At 38.0% G+C, this 20,667-nt stretch overlaps 1 protein-coding gene and 1 non-coding gene across 6 annotated transcripts in view; one reads left to right on the top strand and one right to left on the bottom strand.

Annotated features, from left to right (window-relative positions):
* Ctnna2 (catenin alpha 2) overlaps positions 1-20,667 on the top strand; it is a 1,077,131-nt gene that overhangs the window by 786,385 nt on the left and 270,079 nt on the right. For all 5 annotated transcript variants that reach the window (XM_074050079.1, XM_074050084.1, XM_074050081.1 and 2 more), the window contains one exon: positions 20,437-20,517. In XM_074050079.1, the coding sequence (XP_073906180.1) occupies positions 20,437-20,517 (81 nt within the window). The remainder of the gene's footprint in view (positions 1-20,436; positions 20,518-20,667) is intronic.
* On the bottom strand, positions 3,662-3,764 carry LOC141415194 (U6 spliceosomal RNA). Its single transcript, XR_012440208.1, has one exon. It is a non-coding gene; the product is annotated as a U6 spliceosomal RNA (small nuclear RNA).

Raw genomic sequence — 20,667 nt, forward strand, 5'->3', positions numbered from 1 at the left:
CACACAAAGTCTGGTTAACAGTTCACTAATCTATTTGACAACCACACTTTCTTTGGTCCCAACTTTGCACGTGCTTCTTTTCTGACCAAACTGTGATGTTTTGAAATCTTTCCTCTTTACTTTTGGCTTATGAATGTCACTATAAATCTGGTTAAAAGCAGCCAGCAATACCCATGCAACAACCCAAAAGCAGTGCTACCTTTAAATTTCCTCTGCCAGATTAAATTCAGCCTCCCATGAAGTATCAGGGCAAGGTCAAATGCTTTGTCAGAACATAACACAAATGACCTCTAGTCCAACTCCTAATAGAGTCCTCTTTCCCACATGAATCCTCATGAGCACCATTTTTACTCTCAGCATTCTGACCACTAAACTCCCACCAGAACTGCCCCTTAAACTCTGCTTCTAGTGTTATAGGCTTTCTCTTGTCTACTTCTCCAAACTTTTCCAAATTCCTCCCACAATTAAGCTTCAAAGGCATCTGAACCAAATTGTCAGGTAAGGTCATAGCAATGACCCCACTTCTTTGGTACCAATTTTTTCTGTGTTAGCCTTTCATCACTGTGACAAGATACCTGGCATAAACAACTTATGGGAGGAAAGACTTATTTTGACTCAAAGTTTCAGTACATGGTCAGCTGGCTCTGTTTCTGTGGGCCTCTGGTAAGGCTGAAATGTCTGGTGGAAAAGTATAGTGGAGGAAAGTTGCTCACCTTATTGCAGACAGGAAGTAGAGAGACAGGCAGGAGCTGGGGACAAGATATATCTTTCTGTGGTATGCTTGTAGTGACCCACCCAACAAGGCCCCACCTCTCAATAATGTCATTGCCAAAATCCTATCACCTGGCAACCAACCTCCCAACACATGAGCCTTCAGGGGTTATCTCTCACTCAAGCCACAACAATCTTGTAGATCATAGGTTGACACTGTAGGATCTTAAGCAGGTAAGTGAAGTAACATGTATATTTCAGGGATAATTAAATAATTGGTTAGATTTTTCACAGGACAATTCTGATCACATAGAATGATGTAAAATAGGAGGTCAAACAATTTTTCAGCTCAAAATTTAATTGAACCAATAATACAATGATTACAAAACTTCTCATCTATATTGGAACACATTTGAGAGTGAAAAGAAAGGTTACTATTAGTGAGATAAGACAATAGATGCAGGTTGGAAAGTATCAGCAGCCTACCTATGAAACAAATTCCTGCAAAATGTGAGATGATTAGTTGTATGAATGGTAATTACCTGGCAGGTAGATAGTTAAGGTCTCTTGAACACCAGATCAATCCCTGGTTTACTAGTCAAGTTTGTCCAGAAAGACAAACCAATAAGACACTCATATGGATACTGTTTTTATCTCCTTCTGGGATGTATGAACCATAGAGACAGTGACAGATAGAGAAAAGAGGAGGGGGGTTTATTCAGTCAGTTGGTTCACATGATTATGGAGGCTGAGAAGTCCCACAAGAGGCCATCTACAAAATAGAGACCTTGGGATGCTGGCAGCCTAGCTCAGCCCAAGTTCAAAAGCTTCAGATCCAGGGAAGCTTATGGTATAACTCTCAACCTATAATGAAAGGCCTGAGAACCTCAGGGGCTGCTGATTTTGAGGCCTGGAGTCCAAAGGTTGGAGAGTTTGGAGCTCTGATGTCCAAGGGCAGTAGAAGAAGTATGAATCCCAGCTCTAGAAGAAAGGGAAAATTGCCTTTTTGTTCTATCTGGGCCCCTGGCCAATTGGATGGTTCCTACCCTTATTGTGTGGGGGCCAATTTTTCCCAAGTTAGCTACTGACTGACACTCCAATGCTCTGTGGAAATACCATCACACACACACCCAGGAGTAATGCTTTACATTTTCTAGGTATTCCTTAACCCAGTCAAGTTGCCTCAAATTATCCATAACAAATGCATTTTAACTATAGGTCAGATGCTACAGAACATGAGAATTTCTCCAGTAGACCCTCTAGTCATACTTTAGACCATTCTCCAATTTACATTCTTTAAATAATAAATTTTCTTACTGCCAAGTCCTTCTAGAAGCCTCATATTTATAGAAGTATGTATACATAAAAACTGTAAGATACTTTAGCTCTCTCATATAACAAAGATTTTTTCACATTATTTCTAGAGAATTAGGTGGACTTGAACATAGAAATCAGGTTGGATCCTGGGTTCATCACTCTTTGAACTTCGATTGAGTTTATTTGTATCTTTAAGCATACCTATAAAGTGTTTAACATGTGAATATTTTGTAAGGATTAAATAAGCAATTAAAGTCAAGTGTTTGACATAATGTAGATACCAAACAAGTAGCTGTTATTTGTCTTTATTTTATATCCTCATTGGGGAAACAGCTTTTCTTCTCCTCCTCCTCCTTTTTCTCTTCTTCTTTGCACTACCAAACAATGTGTTAGCATTTGTCTTACTGTATTATAATCTATTTTTTATATTATCTGTCTCACTCTTTAGACCAATGATTCTCAAGAGGAGACAACTTTCCCGTTCCAGACTTTTAGCCATGTTTTTGGTTATCATAACTAGGGGAAGAATGTGTGTTAGCTATGTTTTTCTTCTTTCCTTGTGACAAAATACCTGAGAAAAATATCTTGGGGGGGAAATATTTATTTCTTTCATTGTATGGTCAGCTGGCTCCATTGCTTTTATACCTGTGGTAGGGCAGAAATGCAATGGTGGAAAGGCATAGCAGAGAAAGGCTGCTTACCTCCTGGTGGCCAAGAAGCAGAGAGGCAGGACCCAAGAACAAGAGATATCCTTTAAGTGAATGCCCCAAGTGACCAGCTTCCTCCAACTAGGCTCAACCTCCTATTTTCGTCATGTCTCAATAAAATGTCAAATTATGAATCCATCAGTATATTAATCCATGGATTAGTTTAGAGTCTTATAATTCAGTCACCTTTCAATAGTGCTACCTGCTTGGAACCAAACTTTCAACACCTGACCTTTTTGGAGGATATTTCATATCCAAAGCATAATAGGATGCTACATCCATCCAGTTGCTAGAAGCCAGGGATGCTGCTAGATACCCTATATTGCATACAGTAGCCATCCACAACAAGAATTATCTACTCCAAATGTCATAGTACTGAGTTTTGTAAATCGTACTTTAGGCTACAACTCCTTGTAGGTAATGACTACAGCTATCTTGCTTTGTCCCAGGGCCCAGTACTGTGATCATTCTCTGAGTTTCAGCATTAATTACTGGAGTGAAAAAATTGGGACCAGTTTAGCCAGGATCCAGCTTTGCATAGATTTCTTCACTCTCTTTAGTTAACATGCTGGCTTTTGCATTGTGTTTCAAACACATAGCTACCAGCTGCTTGCTTGAAGTACCAAGTATGTTAATCCAGAACTCTGAAAGGGACACCATTAAAAAAAAGTTGCCAATAATAGAATTGTTGTCTCATACTACCTAAAATACTTCATTTAGGTTTTTTCACCAGAAAACACCTACAAGCTTTCATGCAGTGTACAGAAGTCACATTTTTACCTGAATTAAATTGTGAGAGAACATGAGGTTAAATTTGTCTTTGACTATTTTGGGAAATGTGAGATGTGTGAAGGCCAATTAGGGAAATGGCTTTATTATTTACTTAATTATTATTTATTCACTTTGCATCCAATTTTTTGTCATTTTTTTAAATGGAATGCTTCACAAATTTGCATGTCATTCTTGTGCAGGGGTCATACTAACTTTCTTTGTATGGTTCCGATTTTAGCATATGAGCTGCCGAAGCTAGCAGTTTTTTGTCATTTCTTTGAGACATGGTTTCACAATTGCCCAGGCAAGCCTTGAACTCGTGATCCTCCTACCACAGCCTCTCAAGTACTGGGATTATAGGTGTGTACAACCATGCCAGGCTGCTGCTAGTTTTTAACATGAAATGTAGGATGCTTTTGAGGAACTTGAAAAAGACAGAGGAAGCAAGCCTTTGGCACTCAGGAAAAGAAATCTGCTCCAAGACTTGGGTAATACATTTTCCAATTGTTGGAGGAGACAAGACTCCTATCCTTATTATGATCAACTGATTGATACAGGCTTTATGCTGTGAAATATTAAAGAGCTTTCTGAGAAATCAATTATAATTTCTAGAGACAGTCATACCTCCCTACCTGTCACCTTAGCACACTTGGACTCCTTGTTATCCTGAGTCAGTGAGGTATTTTAATAGGAAGCTAAACCTCAACAAATTATTACTCTGGTATCCTGTTTGCAAAGGCTGTCACACCAAAGTACCACTAACTGGGAGGCTTTATCAAGAGAATATTCTTTTTCTCACAGCATTGGAGACTAGAAGGCTGAGATCAAGGCATCAGTAGAGTTAGATTTGTCTGAGGCCATTCACTTTGGCCATCAGAGTCCTCCTTCTGTCCTCACAAAGTCTGTGTCCTGATCATTTTCTTAAGGACACAAGTCATATTGTATTAGGGTTCATTCTAATACATTTTAACTTAATCACATCTTTAAAGGTTTTATCTCCACATCTAGTTGTACTGTTGACATACTTGGGGGTTAGGATGTCAACATATCAAAGTGGGTAAGAGAGACACAATTCGATCCATATCACAGCTCTTCATGTCTCAGTCTCATGTGGGTACCAAATAAGTACTTACTTTGCAGTGATCTATTGCTTGAAGTAGAATGTGGTAGCAGACTCCAGGGCACGTAGAGATATGGGTCATCCTGGCTGTGTGATGTGCAGTATACAGCTACCACAGATGGGGTCACACTTTAGGGCTAGATAGTCAACCCCTGGGGTCACTGTGTTCCAGACCACAAACCCCTCATACATAGACTGTGTTTAATGTTCATTAGCTTGCAAGCTCTTTGTTTTCCATTTTGAGGGCCTGACTAATCACAAGGAAGAGGAGGCAGGATAGAGTCTGAATATACCCAGAAGATGCTCCAGGAGAAAGGCCATCTTTGGTACAAAGGGCCCTTCCAGGGTGCAAGGGTTCCCGTGGAGCTGTCTGGATGGGAGGAAGATAGGGAAGATAAGTACCTATCTGGGTTGTCTTAAGCCTGGCATTGTGCTTGTTGACAGGTACACATGGAAGAGAAGGGTGGATTGTTAAGCAACTTTGAGCTTCACACTTGTCAGTGTTCTACATAGGGAATGAAAGAGCTTGATTTCACAGTGATGCTCCATTCCCAAGTCTTATTTTATGCAGGACTTGAACCTCTCTTCTGATTCCTAGTTTCTGACTTCTGTTTTGACTACTCATTCTATTTCAGTAGTAGTAACTGGATCCCTGGCCTGTTACCCTATTTCCTGGTACTCCCTGCTTTGGATCTACCCTAAGTCCCTATGCTCTAGGGTAAGGTTTCAACCACCCTTTGTCTCCAACTATATAGAGGAGCTACCCTTTGCCTTAAACTATATAAATGGGTTTTGTTTTTCCCTTTCCTTGCCTGTCCTATACTACTACCATTATTTAATTCCCCTCCACCCCACCCCTACAGTGTTTGTTGAGTGTCATGGATTTGTCCAATTTCTAAATCTTAAATTCCTTCATTATCTTAGTTTCCTTCACTCTCTTTCACGCAAAGGTTTCAACACATCTCATCTGTTTTAGAAATAGCTTTCTATTTTCCAAAATGACAAAATTTTATGTCATTCCTTCATATACCAGTTACTGGACTGAGTGAAACACACACACAAGTAAAATAGAGATATGAAGTTACTAATCACATGAAGTTTCCATTCTAGGTAGAAACAGGTAAAAATTAGAAAGTAAATTATCTGCTTATGGTATATTTCAATTTTATTAGTATTTCAGCAGTTTTCATCTTGCTGTTTGGCCCCATCTTTGGAGGCTCCTTGTTACTTAGGTGGTGTGTGTGTGTGTGAGTAAAATCTCCACTTGAGGGCCCCTCATTATTGTGAGGAAACCTTGGCAGGTTTGCTGCATCTGGCTTCCTCATTTCAGTAAAGCCATCCCTTCATGGACATGCACTGTGAGGGTGACTGAAATAGAATCCACTTTAGTTGCTTGGGGAGATCTCCTGGTTCCTGGCAGCCACAGGTGCTCAGTTTGATTAAAATCATCAGTGAGGTGTGTTCACTTCTGATTTCATTACCCATGCATGGTACTAAAAAGGAGGAATCAGTCCCCAGCATTTGTTCTCCATTCTTCCTTAGCATAAGAGACCACAGTTACCAGAGTTTAAATTCCTTACTGTTTCATTACTGAAACATCAGGCTCCATGTCTGGTCTTCCTTTTTTCATTTGCCTCATATTTGAATATGTCATGAATGGACTTTAACTTGGTAAAAATTTCATGAGTGTTAAATATCATTCAGATGTTCAAAGATTTCTAAATGGCAAGTCTTGGCAAACTCAGATCCAGCCTATAAAACAATGTATTCTCCCTAGACATCCTATCTATCCATGGTTTAGATGCCAGACACTGTGCTTTCCCTAATTAGATTGCTATCAAGAGAGGGAAAAGATTGGGGTAAGGAATTTGTTTATTAGATATCATTTTCATGCTAAATTCAGAGAGAGACATTTTGCATGCATTATCTCATTTAATTTTTGCCACAATTGTGGGTTAGACATCATTTTTGCTCTTGAGCAGATGAAGTCTGAAATGTAATGAGGATAGAGCTATTGCCCAGTTTTTCACAGAAAGGAGGTAACATGTAACTTCAGTCTGCTTCACAATTTTTGTGTCTGCTTCAAAATTCTTTGAAGGCATTGGGGATGTAGCTTAGTGGTAGCATCCATAGCAGTACTTAGCATGTGTATTTGATCCTCAAATGCTTCCTCCCTCCCCAAAAAAATGTCTTGGAAGGAAAGAAAGGCGTGGGAAAGGACATGGAGGTAGGACAGGTAGGGGTTTGGAAGTTGCATATGTATTGTCACTTCTTAGAAAATTGTAAAATGGAATAACATTGACTTATTTATCAAAGTATTCATCCCCCACCTAAGTCTTAGTGTCATAAGCCCTCTGGGAGACTAAGATGAATCTTGGAGTTGCACAGTTACTCAATAGCACCTAGCTGAAACTGAACTGCTTATCCGACCTGATTAATCAGGATTAGAGAGGTAGATAACAGCCAAATTTCCCACACAGGCCAGTGTCAATTAGCATGATAGTGAGATTCCCCTGCATTAATCTTACTCGAAAATGGTAACCAGAAGGAACTTCTTGTTAACTTATCAGTTATTTTCTCATTATTCTGCTCCCCTTCCCACTTAACAAGGAAAGTAGCCTGGAAGTTACCAATCCACTGTTTTTTTTTTTTATTTCTGCTTTTTTTCAAGACTTTTTCTGTCTATAAAACAATCTTGTCTGCTCAGCTTATCAGAACACTCATTCTATTTCATGGAACAAAGTGTTGCTGGTTTCTAGAATTATAAAATAAAGAGAATTATGTTTTTTAAATTAAATTGTTATTATCTTGTTCTTTGAAAGTACAAAAGAAACTCCTTTTGGAGACAGAGGGATAAGCTCACTCCCTCAGTTTATTGTTTATTGATTGGAGGAGAGAGTATCCAATGTAATGGGTAATAGCAGGTGAACTTTTTATTTTCTCTCTTTCATAGATACATATACTCAAGCACAAAACATGGTTACAACATTTCTGTTTTATTCAACAGAGATCTATGCAGTTGACAAATGCATTATCAAACAATTGAGTTACTGGCAACCTGTTTAACTATCTAGCTAGCTAGCTATAGAGAGAGGCTCTTGCTATATAGCCCAGGCTGACCTCGAAATTGCAATCCTTCAGCCTTAGCCTCCTGAGTGCTGAAATCACAGGCATGACTACAAAGCCCAGCTAGGATTTTTTCACTTTCAATCAGTGTTAAAAATGCAGTTTTATACAGGATTGATGACATCATTGGAAGCAACAGTAGTTCATTCCGCTCAGTTATTCTCAGTGAACAGAGAAATTTCAAGCAGCAATCTTTAGCCCTAATCTTGCCTTTTATCATCAGAGTTTAGAAGATGGAACAGCTACAGATAGATGTTTGACTCTGATGGATGTAGGGTGAAATCACTCTGCCAGCTTGCACAAAGCAAGCTCTTTAAGGATTTGTCTGAGGGGAATACCATCCTTTAATATCAGAAAAGGACTCATCTAGGGTGACTGAAGGAAGGGAGAATTCTGTGCAACCTATGGAGTCCAGAAGAGGCAAAACTTGATCTGCACTATGGAGGATGCCTAGGGAAGAAAAAGAGAAAGCAGAGCAATAATTTAGGAGATTATTATGCCGTGCTTAGTAAAACTCTTCTCTTAGAAGACTGAGACATAAGGGAGTAAAGCAGTTGGGACCATGGAGAGAAGAACTTGATAATAAATTTTCAGGAAATGCTGAAAAATCAGCAATGTGTAGACTTTAATTTACCAACAGAAGCTCCAAAGTACTATCTGGATTAGGGTCCTGATTTTTGTTGTTCTGTTTTATGTTATTTTGGGGATTCTGCAAAAATTTTTAAAGCTCTTTGTGCCTTAGTAAGGTCATCAATCTCTTTCATTTCTTTGAATATTGCATCCAACTGGCCTTATTTGATGTCTACATGTAGTTATGACAATGACAGGGAAGGAATTTGGAGAAGCTAGTTTAATTTTCTTTTGGAAGGGACTTTTTTGAGGTATTTACTCTGCATTTAATTTCTCAGGCAGTACAGCTTTTCTTTTCTTAATTAGGTGGTTTGGTTTAGACTGTCATGTTTTTGAGATAGAGTGACTAATTCATCAGGAATTAAGCAGAATTGTTTTAGTTGTGGATCCTTGATCCTCCTTCAGATGTACTTACTACCAGCAAATCATTGCAAAATTCACAATTAGGTGATCAACAGAATTTCATGGAAATCTTAAAATGCCAATTCCTGGGCTGCAGTTGGAGGGATTTTGATTATTCAAATGACTCTTCAAGTTGAAACTCATGAAAGTATTTCTGTTTCTAAAATTTGCCTGTAATTTAAAAAATGCTTATTAAAAATGAAAAGTTCCTGAGGGTGTGGCTCAGTGGGAAAGCACTTGTGCAGCATGTGTGAGGCCCTGCGTTTTCTTACTAACACTGCAAAATAAATAAATAACGAATGAAAATTTCCATCCCTGCTCTAGAGCTACTGAAATAATCTCCTGGAAGAGGTACCAAAAATCTACACTTGTAACAATTATCTCATGTTTCTAGCCTGAGGATTATTGAGCCTAAGAATCATCTGTCTTTCTTTTTATTTTTAGCCACCATTTACCATTTACCTACCTTTTAACCTGCAACACCCTGGCAGCTTAGTTCACCTGAAGGTTTACATTAGCAGCCTACTCCCAACTCTGCATTGTAAGGGATATGTGTCTGAAAATGACATGCTGCACCTTTGGTTTTGCTCACAGACAGAGATGAACAACTGAGAAATCCCCTCAGCCACCACTTAGGGATCTGAGGACTCCTTGGAGGTGGGAGCTAGCAATGGAGAAAGGAGCCTCTCCCAAAAAGAATCCCAAGTCAGGCTGTTCTGACTCTGATTTATAACCAAAGACTGTATTGTTCTAAGAAACAAGTGAAATAGGAGATGTCTAGGCAGTCCAAATTTTAATCCAGGTATAGGTTTTGTTAAGTGTATTTTTTTGTTATTTGTTTTTTTCCCCTTACAGCTGGACTGGATAGAATACTACACACTTCTTAAAATTCCATGCAGACCTAGCAAACTTTCAGTAAGATCCCAGCATAGGAAGGAAAAAAATCTCAGTGTCTGACTAGATGTGATGTGCATTCTCAAGTCTCCCCCTTAATAGACACAGTGTATGCTACAGAGAGCAAAGTGTAATTTTAAGAACCTTGTAATTCTTTACAAATTAACACAGCAGATGGTGTTTATGCGAGCCACATAGTGAGGAATATTTGGGACGATGTGAGACATGTGTTCCAGGGTTTCGGCCTGCTTTCTACTTAGTTTAGTTTTTAACTGTCATGCTGAAAAGGTCCTACTCACTTCCTAAAGTTTTCATTGGTTCCAAGTGTGAGGAAATGCCCCAGACATGGTATTATGGTACAGACTGTGAACATTCTCAGCGAGTCCTCGGCTTACCAAGACTGAGGAGTGCTGGATGCTTGCTCCTGGTCAGGTGGTCGTATCCTCCTGGGCCTTGGTGCTGGACTGGAGCTGGGGAGCACCTGGGCTTTGCCTCTGACTTGGGAATAGGTTGAAGAAATTGAGGAAGAGCCCAAACCTCTGATAAACCAAAGACAGTGTACAAGGGCCAATGGTGAGATTGGTAGCTCTCTAGACTGTGGTTTGCTAATGTGTGAATATTTAAAATACATTTTAGTTGTTTTGACTGTCCATACAATTAAAAAGAAAATACTGCTGTGTTAGTTTGGTCATAGTGATAATTTTATGTGACTAGCAATCAGGATCTCAGCAGTTGCTTTCCAGATAGTACTGTACTTTGGAGTAGAGCAGGTGGGGTAGGGGGAGGCTCTGAGATAGAGATGGGCAGAAGATTTCTGCTTCATAGAATTTGGCAAAGACAAACACAGGTCAGAATTGATTTGGGCAGGCAAAATGGCCCTGGCTCTGGCACATGAATAAAGATATCTCTGGGGTCCCCTGGGCATGCAGGAAGTTCCTAGTACTCCCAAAACTTGTATTTCCTCTACCCACTGTCATGCGTGGGCCTTCCTCATGTTTCTTTGATTGGGACACATGAGACTTCCTTTGATTAGGGCCAGCAAAAAGAAAGGCCCCAGGTGTTCTCTAATGCATCCTGCCTTCTTATCCCATTCAAGGCTCTTCCCGTCTCTTAGAAACACTCTTGTATCAAATCTGTTTCTATTTGGTACCCAGTGTCCTCAACCTTACCTACTTCCACCTCTCAGTACTTTGATAAATGTCATTATTTATGTTTGTTTTTCCAAAAGCATGTACATGTTAATACCAAGCATGCAATTAAGACTTTCTGTTTTAGAAATTTCCATCTTCCTGGGTAGGAGAGATTTTGAGCTTGAAAGGAAGGGAGTAAGTGTAGGGAAGGAAGGAAATAAGTGTAGAAAGTGTAGATAGAGAATGAAAATGGGCAATAATATTACTGTACCATTGGAGAAGACAAATTAGCCTTCAGTAACACCTCTGCACAAAAGTAACCTTGTCCCCAAAGACTTACATCAGGTAACCATGTCAAACAGTTAGAATACTAATTACTTCACTTATATCCAGCACATATTTATATGCACATATCAATACATACTTCTAATTTCCTTAGCACCTACTTTGTGCAAAGCACTGTGCCAGAAACTTCAGTTTCTAGGAAATGTAATTGGTTAACACTTTTCTGTCATTGAGCTCTTATGCCTCTAGTTGGGAAAAAGGGACATGTACTCATGACAGTTTTTGAACAACACAGGATCATAAAGATGTATCTTATGTACATTATACAGTATGACACATGAAATTCAATGAACAATGCTAGAGCTTTGCCCAATATATAATTATCACCTAGGTAGGAATTGTTATAAATACCAAATAAGTAGCAGAGTTCACAGTATGTGCTCAAAGGAGGGTAAGTTTTATGTACAGGGATGGGGGAACAGGAATAGAGTGATGGAGGAATTTTATATATGAACTAGCTCTGATATATCTGTAAATGAGGCACTGGGAGGCTAAAGCTTGAGGTCCCCATATAAATATACTTTCCAAAACTTAAGACAACCCTCTACTGATTTTTTAAAAAAAATTCCTGTGAACTTTCAGGAATATAGACCCAGTTATTGACCTTTTTTTGAGATGGCAGAAAATGCTAGACTCTCTGAATCCTTTAGGTGTTGATAACTTTAACTGAGTGCTTTAGGAAAATGTACCTAAAAATGAAATGGAACTTGAAATTTCATTGAAATCTTAATCATTTATTCAGTAAGTATGTGTTTGTGTGTGTGTGTGTGTGTGTAAAGTCAATGGTAATTTGCACTTCACTCTGACTACTTTCATCTTCACTGTAGATATGAAATGGTATATTTTCTTTTTAGCAGTTTGCTCAGTTTATGGTCTCTTACAGGCTTACAAGGAATATGTGGTTAATTAACCCCAGCTTTTAGCAATCATCCAACATTGGGGGTGGCACTATGAAAAATATCTTCTATACTGGGATGCCTGACTATCAATAAGGAATACACCTGTGTTGATAAAGTAAGTCAAGGAGCAAAAATTTTAACATTGCACAGGTGCCAACCAAATACTTCTCATGGCTTTGCACAGCAAATTGTAAAGTAGGTGAAATTTATTTTTAGAACCCTGACATTTTCCAAATCATCCAATCCTGTTATACCTAGTTTTTCTCCCCAGGTACCTACTGGAACCATCCATCTTTCTGTCTATACAGTCTTTCCTAATCAATTCTTATGAGTTATGTACCAAAGTCTTCTAGGGGAAACCCAGGCATTTTGACCAACAAAAGGCTAGGTTTCTATTTGCAAACACTTGGAAACTTGTTAGATGATACAGGATGGATTTTTAACATATGCACTATTTGGTGTAGTACCTAATGGAAGAATATGTTCAGAAGAGATCTTTGTAGGCTAGCAGGTCTAGGAAGATTCCTTGAAGAATGTGGATTTTGAGTTGTTCCTTCAAGAATGGGTAGATCCTCACTCAGTGACTGATTAGGTAAAAGAAGGTGGTCCTTCTAGCCAGGCATCAATGTACCTAAAATAGAGACAGAAAGTTTTTGAATTATTGAAATTAAGGACATGGGCTATTATGAGTGGGGGATCAGATGCTGAAGTGTTTATAGTTCCAAGAATAAATAGAAAATAGAGCTCCAGTGAAAACTTAAGAATCAAGAACTCTTGAGCTGAGAAAGTGAAAGCTTGGCCTTAGCAGGCCATCCTGAAGATGATGAGGGAGGAAACGAACAAAGCAGGTTGTGGTGTTGCAACTGGCCATTGGGTATCATAGTCACAGAGATTTGAAGAGCAGTATGACTTATTAATGGGCAAATTCTCAAGGTAAGTGACTAACTTGATCAAAAGGAAAGATAAAATATGATGTTAGGATTTAGACTTGGTCAAGGAGTGGTGTTGGGGAAAGCCCTGTGAGTGAATCTGGGTACCTCACCAAGGCCTAAATACTCTAGGCTGTATCCCATTGGGATGTTGCCTGAGGTCTTCCTATACCAATACCCTGCTTTCAGATTTCTTCAGCACAGAATTTTAACATCTCTCATTTAGTCAGGACTTTCTTGATGTAACTAACAGAAATCCAATATTAACAAACATGAGGAAATTATTAATTTTTGTTACAGGTACTCCACTAAAAGATACTTATGGTTTTAGATGCAACTGGATTCAGGAGACCAAATGTTTCATTCATTGATTCAGTAAATTTGTTGAATGCTTATTATGTGCTACGTCCAACTCTAGGTTCTAAGGGTATAATGATAAACAAAACAATTAATTTACAAGTAGCATACTATAGACTGAAGCTTTGTACCCTCCCCGAATTGGCATATGGAAACTTAATTCCTAACATGATGCTATTTGGAGGTGGGGGCTTTTGAGAAGTGATTATGTTTCAGGACATAATCACTTCTCAAGAGGTGGGGTAGAGTTCTTACAGATGAGATTAGTGCCCTCATGAAAACATCTTGGAGAGCTCCCTTGTTCCTCTGACTATATGAACACACAACCAGACTACACCTTCCATGAACCCAGAAATAGGCCCATACCAGATACCTAGTATACAGGTGATTTGATCTATGACTTTCTAGCCTCCATTATTTAAGATATAAATTTTTGTTGTGATAAGCCACCCAGTCTATGGTATTTTTGTTATAACAGCTGAAATGGAAAAATACGTACTAATATGACTTGATTCCAAGACCTGACTTCCTTCCTTTCTTCTCCCTCTCTCTCTTTACTTCCACTCTTCTCCCCATCTCATTCCCTCTCCCTCCCTTTTACTTTCTTTCCCCATCTTTTCATTCCTCCCTTACTCCAATTTCTTTATAATCTCTTCTTCTCCCTATCTCTCTCCCTTTACCTTTCCTCTTTCTTCTCACTTCCTTTCTCACATATGCTTTTCTTTTCTGTGGGGTCTATTTTCAGAGATTTCCTAAGTAGGTCTGGGTTTATCTGCTACAATTGTATAAATCCTAGTAAGAAAAAAGATGCTTCTTTTGAAGTAATTCTACCTATAACCCACAAACCTACAGCTGATTCTCAGTTCAGTATCACAAGTTTATCCCTTGGCCAGGTAGCCTTGGTTGAGAGTCAGAAGGAAAAATTAGAGGCAAGCTACTGAAATAACATAGATAAGTTGATGGGAGAATAAAAATAATAGTTATCCACTTCTATTTTCCAGATCTAATCCTAGGTGCTTTGCCCCCTATGTATCTGTACAGATATTGCTGTACACATGACCCTGACTTCTGAGGATTTGACTAATGGTTTTCTGACTATCGTGGTGTGAAAGTACATATTTAGTAGAAAACATACAACATACTTTGAATGTTGATCTTTCGTAGGCTAGTGTTATGTGGTATGACACTGGTGATGCTGAGCAGTGGCATGAGTGATAGCTCCCAGCTGGCAATGAAATCATAATGACAAACAACTGATACTCTTCAGTGTATTGTGTCTTTAATGATGATGTTCAATGTCCAGTAGATTAGGTGCATTGAATGCATAGTCTACTTACAATGTCTTCAACTTACAATGGGTTTATCAGGATGTAGCCTCATTGTAAGTCAAGAAGCATCTGTACTAATGAGTAGAATCTGGAAGTCTCACCAATAACACTCTTTTTGATATCCTTACATTACATGTTGATGATTCTTTGCTTGAGTGTTAACAAGATCTGCCAGTTAGAGATACAAGTTTACAAGTTACAGAGATACAAGTTTACAAGATACAAATAACAAGTTATAAATATATCATCTTTTCTCTTTCTACCTTTATCTCTTCTCCCTCCCCAGTACTACCCAAGGTCTAGGAAAGTTAGGTTATTGTAGTCAGGTACCCAGATCATAGATTTGCATAGGAAGTGGTCACTGCTCCACTTCTAAAGAGAAACTGCTCTTTGTTTTTCAAAATAAAAAAATGCCCTTAGCTAGTGAAAAGGAAATATTTAGAAAACTCTGCATACTCAGAGTATGATTTACACATAATATGAAGGTAATAAGAAATGTTCAAGGTTCTAGAAATAATCTTGCTATTTGTAGTAAGGATATGATTTTTACATGCAAGGTTTGAGGGTGGGAGGCAACTTTCCACATATGATAGGGTGACTGCTGGATCGATAAGATATTTTTTTCCTCCCACCTGTTGTCTAAATCATGTTTAAATGACAGCAAAATGTGTTGGAGATAGAGTATATGGCACATTATTGCTTTCTGCCATTCTGGTGATTTTAGTTTCTACTTCTTTTAAATGACAAAAACTTAAAGGTGTTTTATTAACCCCTCACACATCTACTTTATTAGAGTCATAGTTGCATGGTAGTTATAAGATTCCTCATACATTCAGTCAAGTTTGTAGATACCTTTTGTGAGAAAGTGATATACATTTGCCTTCTTACATTCATGTCTAGAATATTCATACTGTGCTCTGAAGCATAGCTGATATGCATCTGTGTGATGTGCACCTAATGGAAGTACTGGATGGTAGGTTTGGATTCCCAGGGCCACCATGATTGACCACTTGTATGGAATGGTATGTTTAGGGTGGAACTAGTGGCTGAAATGGGAATAGATTTAAAAGAAACACTAATTTTCAGAGATTTAAAAATTAATGTTCCTTACTGTTTTGTTGTAAAAATTAGGGAGTTGGTGTCAGTTGTGTGTTATTCACTATGTTGACATAAATGCATTACATACATGTTCAGGATTGTGAACAGTGGTGGACATTGATAATAGAGAGAGAGAAAGAGAGAAGGGAGCTTTGTTCAAAGTGCAGGGGTCTTAAGTTTGCAAAGAGGCAAAAGGTAGTATTATACAAGATTGTTGAAATAAAATATTATGCTTTTTCCAAAGACTTATGTTAAAAATGATAATTCCAGTTAATGGCCCAATCTTTCTGTTTAGAACTAAACTGAAAATATGAAGGTCTTCTTGACAACATCTTATACTTTGGCAAACTGTACTTGAATTTAGAGCCAGAGGATAGGAGTATAAAGAAGCTCCTATAAAATCCAAACCAAGAAACTTATTCTCTTTCCTCTCATCAATTCAAGCCATGGATCTACCCTGAATGTGTTTTGTAAAATAGCACTCAAAGACTAAAACAAATAAAGTTTAATAAACATGCACCTCCATAGCACAACAGATGGCAACTAGGAAAGGCACCCACAGCAATGTGAGAGAGTACTCCTGCCTGTTTTCTTTTTTTAATCACAATGTTTATTAAATGGTTATCTCTACTGCAGACTCATTCTCTGCAGGTAAAGATAAAGAAGACAAGTGGGGAGCAGGTCCAAGAAATCCTGCAAGTTGTGTGGACAAAAAGTAACAGAGGAAATATACCTAAAACTGAGATTTTGTTGATAGCTGTGAAGAGAAACAAATGGAACTCTTTATAATCACAGAATCGAGGAATTTCAGAAATGGTGATGGTTTAGATATGGAATGGAAAACACCCTGGACTGGGCATCTGCAAGGGTTAGTCACATGATTCTAATGATCTAAGTGATCAGAATCAGTTACTTCATCTCTGAACTTTGCTGTCCACATCTTTGGGAAAGGAGGAGGTAGAGAAGGAGAGATAACCAACAGCGAATAAGTTAACTCTGCCTCTCAAGTGTTGTGTTAAATACGTTATAGATCCTATCTCTTTAATGTTTGCTGTAATCGCATAAAGCAAGTACTTATTCCATGATTTAGACATGAGAAAACCCTGACTAACTGCCAGTTCCCAGCCCTTTCAGCAGAGCTATGACTGCTGCCCAGCAACGTGGATGTGGGTTTACATGTTCTCCAAGGTTTTTCTGGTTCCCTGATCCTATGGTCTGTAACTCGTCCCTGGTCTGTTCATTCTACAGATGATAAATTCAGAGCTAGGGAGGTTGCTGGATCACTCAAATAGATATTGGCAGAGTGTGGGCAACTGTTTTTTGTTTCCTTCTTGTTCAGCAAAAGCAATAAGTAAGTGGAAGACTAACTCAACCCCACAGTTGCTCTATTATTAGGTAATAATCTCAAAATGAAAAGTTAGATATTTATAGCTTATGGAGGGTCTGTGGAGGAGGCCTGGGGGAGGTTTCTGGTCAAATGCCTAGGGACTAGAATTTGTTCACTATCATGGTCAAATCTTTAGTTATTTACCAAACATATCCAAGAACCAGCTATGTAAAAGACTGAGTTAGAGTTTTTGCCCCTCATTTTGCTTCTTTCAAATAGCTAAGACTAGTTGTGTATTTAAAATGAACTGCTCCAAATATTCCTTTTCTAAGAGAAATAACTTTCCTTTGGGGTTGTAGTTTTTGGCAAGAATTCACATGTTACCTTCCTGACTGGAAAAAGAAGTATAGGTGATCCAAAATTAGTTTCTATGTAGTTTCTAAATCAATTCTTTCATTGGAAAAATACTTTCCTAATTACCCTGGATACTGCTAATGCCTTTTATTGTTTCTAGCACATTGGCACCATGATTGATTATCCTGTTAACCTCATGAAGAAGACAGAGCATATAGTATGCTAGCCATTGTGCTTAAGAGAAAACTCAGACTTAAAAAAAACATGGAGTAAATTAGTCTAAGATCACACAGACTAATAATAGGGGACTGACATTAGGAAGCAAGTCTGTCTGCCTATCTCTCTTTCTGGGTGATTGGCTTCCTGTCCAATTCAGGTTGATGATTTAAAAATATTTCCATATGCAGACATAACAACAGAGGAAAGCATGTCAGAATGGCTTACAGGTCCCCATTTGCTGTGCAAATCTGAGCATTATGGGTCTGCTGCTGTTATTTGTACAAATATACTTTAAAGAGATTGGAAAAAACAAAGGGCCAGTGAATTGACTATTCTAGCCAATGATCCAAATATCCTAAACTATAGTTCTTGCTTTAAAAATCCCCAGCTTCCCTAAATAGTGACAACAAATATGGCATCCAAGTCAGGTGCTTTTCTTAACTCAGGGCCTCGTGCCTGCTTGGCCTGGAAGGCAGGCACTCTACCACTTGAGCCACTTCTCCAGCCCTTCTGCTGCATTTCTGAATTGCTTTCAACTAAGGACTTGGAAGCTACAGAAACTCAGGATTGCAACTATGACACATGAAGAATCCTGGCAATAGTGGCATGGAATACTGATGTCAACAGAAAATTCTCTGGGCTTGCAGATCAAAATATAGTCAGCTATAATGACACTGTAAAGAAGCTCTTCTAAAAATAATCTCTACAGCTAATCAGACCATAGAGAAAAGGCTGGCCCATTCTATTTGCTGTCCTCCTGGAACCCATCTTGTCATTTCTTATCTTGAGGCTTTTCTTTTTGCCACTCTGAATGCCTCTCTCCTTCCTATTGCAATGAAGCCTAGCATTTAAGGTCCAGCTACATTTCCCTAGCTGTCTCTGAGATTGTTGGATTTCAATGCAACATCTTCTTGTTCTGAGGAACTCAGCCTGTTACAGTGCTAGTGTCTCTGCACAGTTGTCAGCATTGCTAATTATATGTTCTAGTGTAGTTGTTTTTGTTAGGAGCTCCATGAGGGTGAGAATAGTAACTTTCATTATGTGAGTGTCTCCCATAGTGATCCTGACTCATATAAAAATGTGTGTTTGACAGTTTCTGGTTGGATTCCTATGTTACCTTCTGCTCACAGAATAGGAGAACCAAGCCTCCTTTATGCCTGGAACAACCTCAGTCACAATCTTGAGCATTAATGTTACCTCTTGGGTTAGGGGCATCACATCTAACAAATAAAAGTATAGAATGCCAAATTACATGTGAATCACATAATTTTTTTGTATAAATACATCCCCCAATTTTTAAAAGTTTAAAATTAAAAAAATATTATCTGGTGCTGACCTTGCAATCTCACCTCATTGACCCATCAATGAGGGAACCTGCCTTGTCATATGTTATTTTTATTTAAAATTTTGATATTTTATTCAACATGAATTTTTGGCATCAATTTTGTTATTTTAAAATATTGTGTTTAATTATTATTTATCTTGGTTAATGGGTTCTTTGGGACCCCCTTAAATTTTGAGTCTGAGGCAGATGCTTCATTCTCCTCATCCTGGTTCCAGTCTTGTTCTGATTCCCATTTTTCTTATTTGTGAAAAGGGGATAAAGATATGTTACAGGTACAATGAAGTAAGTCTAGTACCTAGAACTTATAGTCATTTAATAATTACTTTGTGTACCCAAATCATCTTGATTTTTTCTTTTTCATAGTGATCCATTTTCTTATCATACCCACATTGTAAACCAAGTCCATAATCTTAGTCCTTTTAAAGTATGCATTTATTATTCTAATAAATGGAAAAAACATGAGAAATTTGTAGTTCTCAGAAAGACCATGGTCTAGACCTCTACAGAGTCCCCTGTGTTTTGATTGCAGGCATCCTATTTGCAAGAAGAAAACCAAAGGGAAAAGGACTGGCCTCTGGCTGTTGAAGTTGTGACACACTTGACCATGGACAGCATGGGTACTAAAGGCACACTCACCATGCATACACATTTCCCTAAAAGATCAAGTAGAACATTATTCTTCTCCACAAACTGTTGTTTTCTTGGAAGTATTTGTAGGCTGATATTTCAAACTTGTAAAATGTTAACCACTTTATTTTAAGCTCTTCCTACTTACAAATATTAGCGTATACATCTGAAAGACTCAGTATATAAGTTGGGGCAGGGGACAGGATGTTGTAGTTATAAGGGAAATTTTCTTCATGACCTCAAGTTGTAGGTTGCTTATTGTCATGTTTAGGTTTCCACTGTATGACAGAGTAGATTGGAATTACTGAATTTTCTAGTAAAGCATCTTTTTTGAATTTGGTGTAGAATTGCAATATGGTCTATGAAATACTGGGTGTAAAATTTAGAATTCTGGTAGTTCCCTTAAAATTCTTTTTGTCTTTTATCATATCAATTATCTTCCATTTAGACATGTGTTTACCTAATAAAAAAGACAAAACATTTGCATTTGGAAGCAAAAGCAAAACATTCTTGTATTTATTTAATATGTAAATGACTGAAGAATGGAAGAAAACGGTTTTGCATGAAGTTGAATGGGGACATGTGTGTAATTGTCCTGAAAATATATTGACTTATCAATTTTAATTTTTATTTCAGAAAAAATACTTTAGAGGCTCCATCATATTGCTGTGTAATAAAATGAATACTTTTTCTTAATTGATTAGACTCTACAACTGAAATGTTTCTCTGAATTGTTTTAACTTTTAACGTCTGTACTATTGAATTTTACAAACCATAAATTATTTCTCTTTTCTTAACAGACTGGAAGGAAAGAAAAAGGAGATCCTCTAAACATTGCAATTGACAAGATGACCAAGAAAACAAGAGATCTAAGGAGACAGGTATTGGTTTTTTTTCTCTTTGAAACACATGGTACTTGATAATAGTTTCTGATAATGTCTCTTCTCAGGGCGCTTGGTTAGAGCTTGTGTTTAGGTTGCTGTTCCTTATTTCACCTACATATATATAGAAACATTCTATGAGCAAATTAG

Source organism: Castor canadensis, chromosome 12 (assembly GCF_047511655.1).
Source record: "Castor canadensis chromosome 12, mCasCan1.hap1v2, whole genome shotgun sequence".
In the NCBI taxonomy this organism is placed as follows: Eukaryota; Metazoa; Chordata; class Mammalia; order Rodentia; family Castoridae; genus Castor; species Castor canadensis.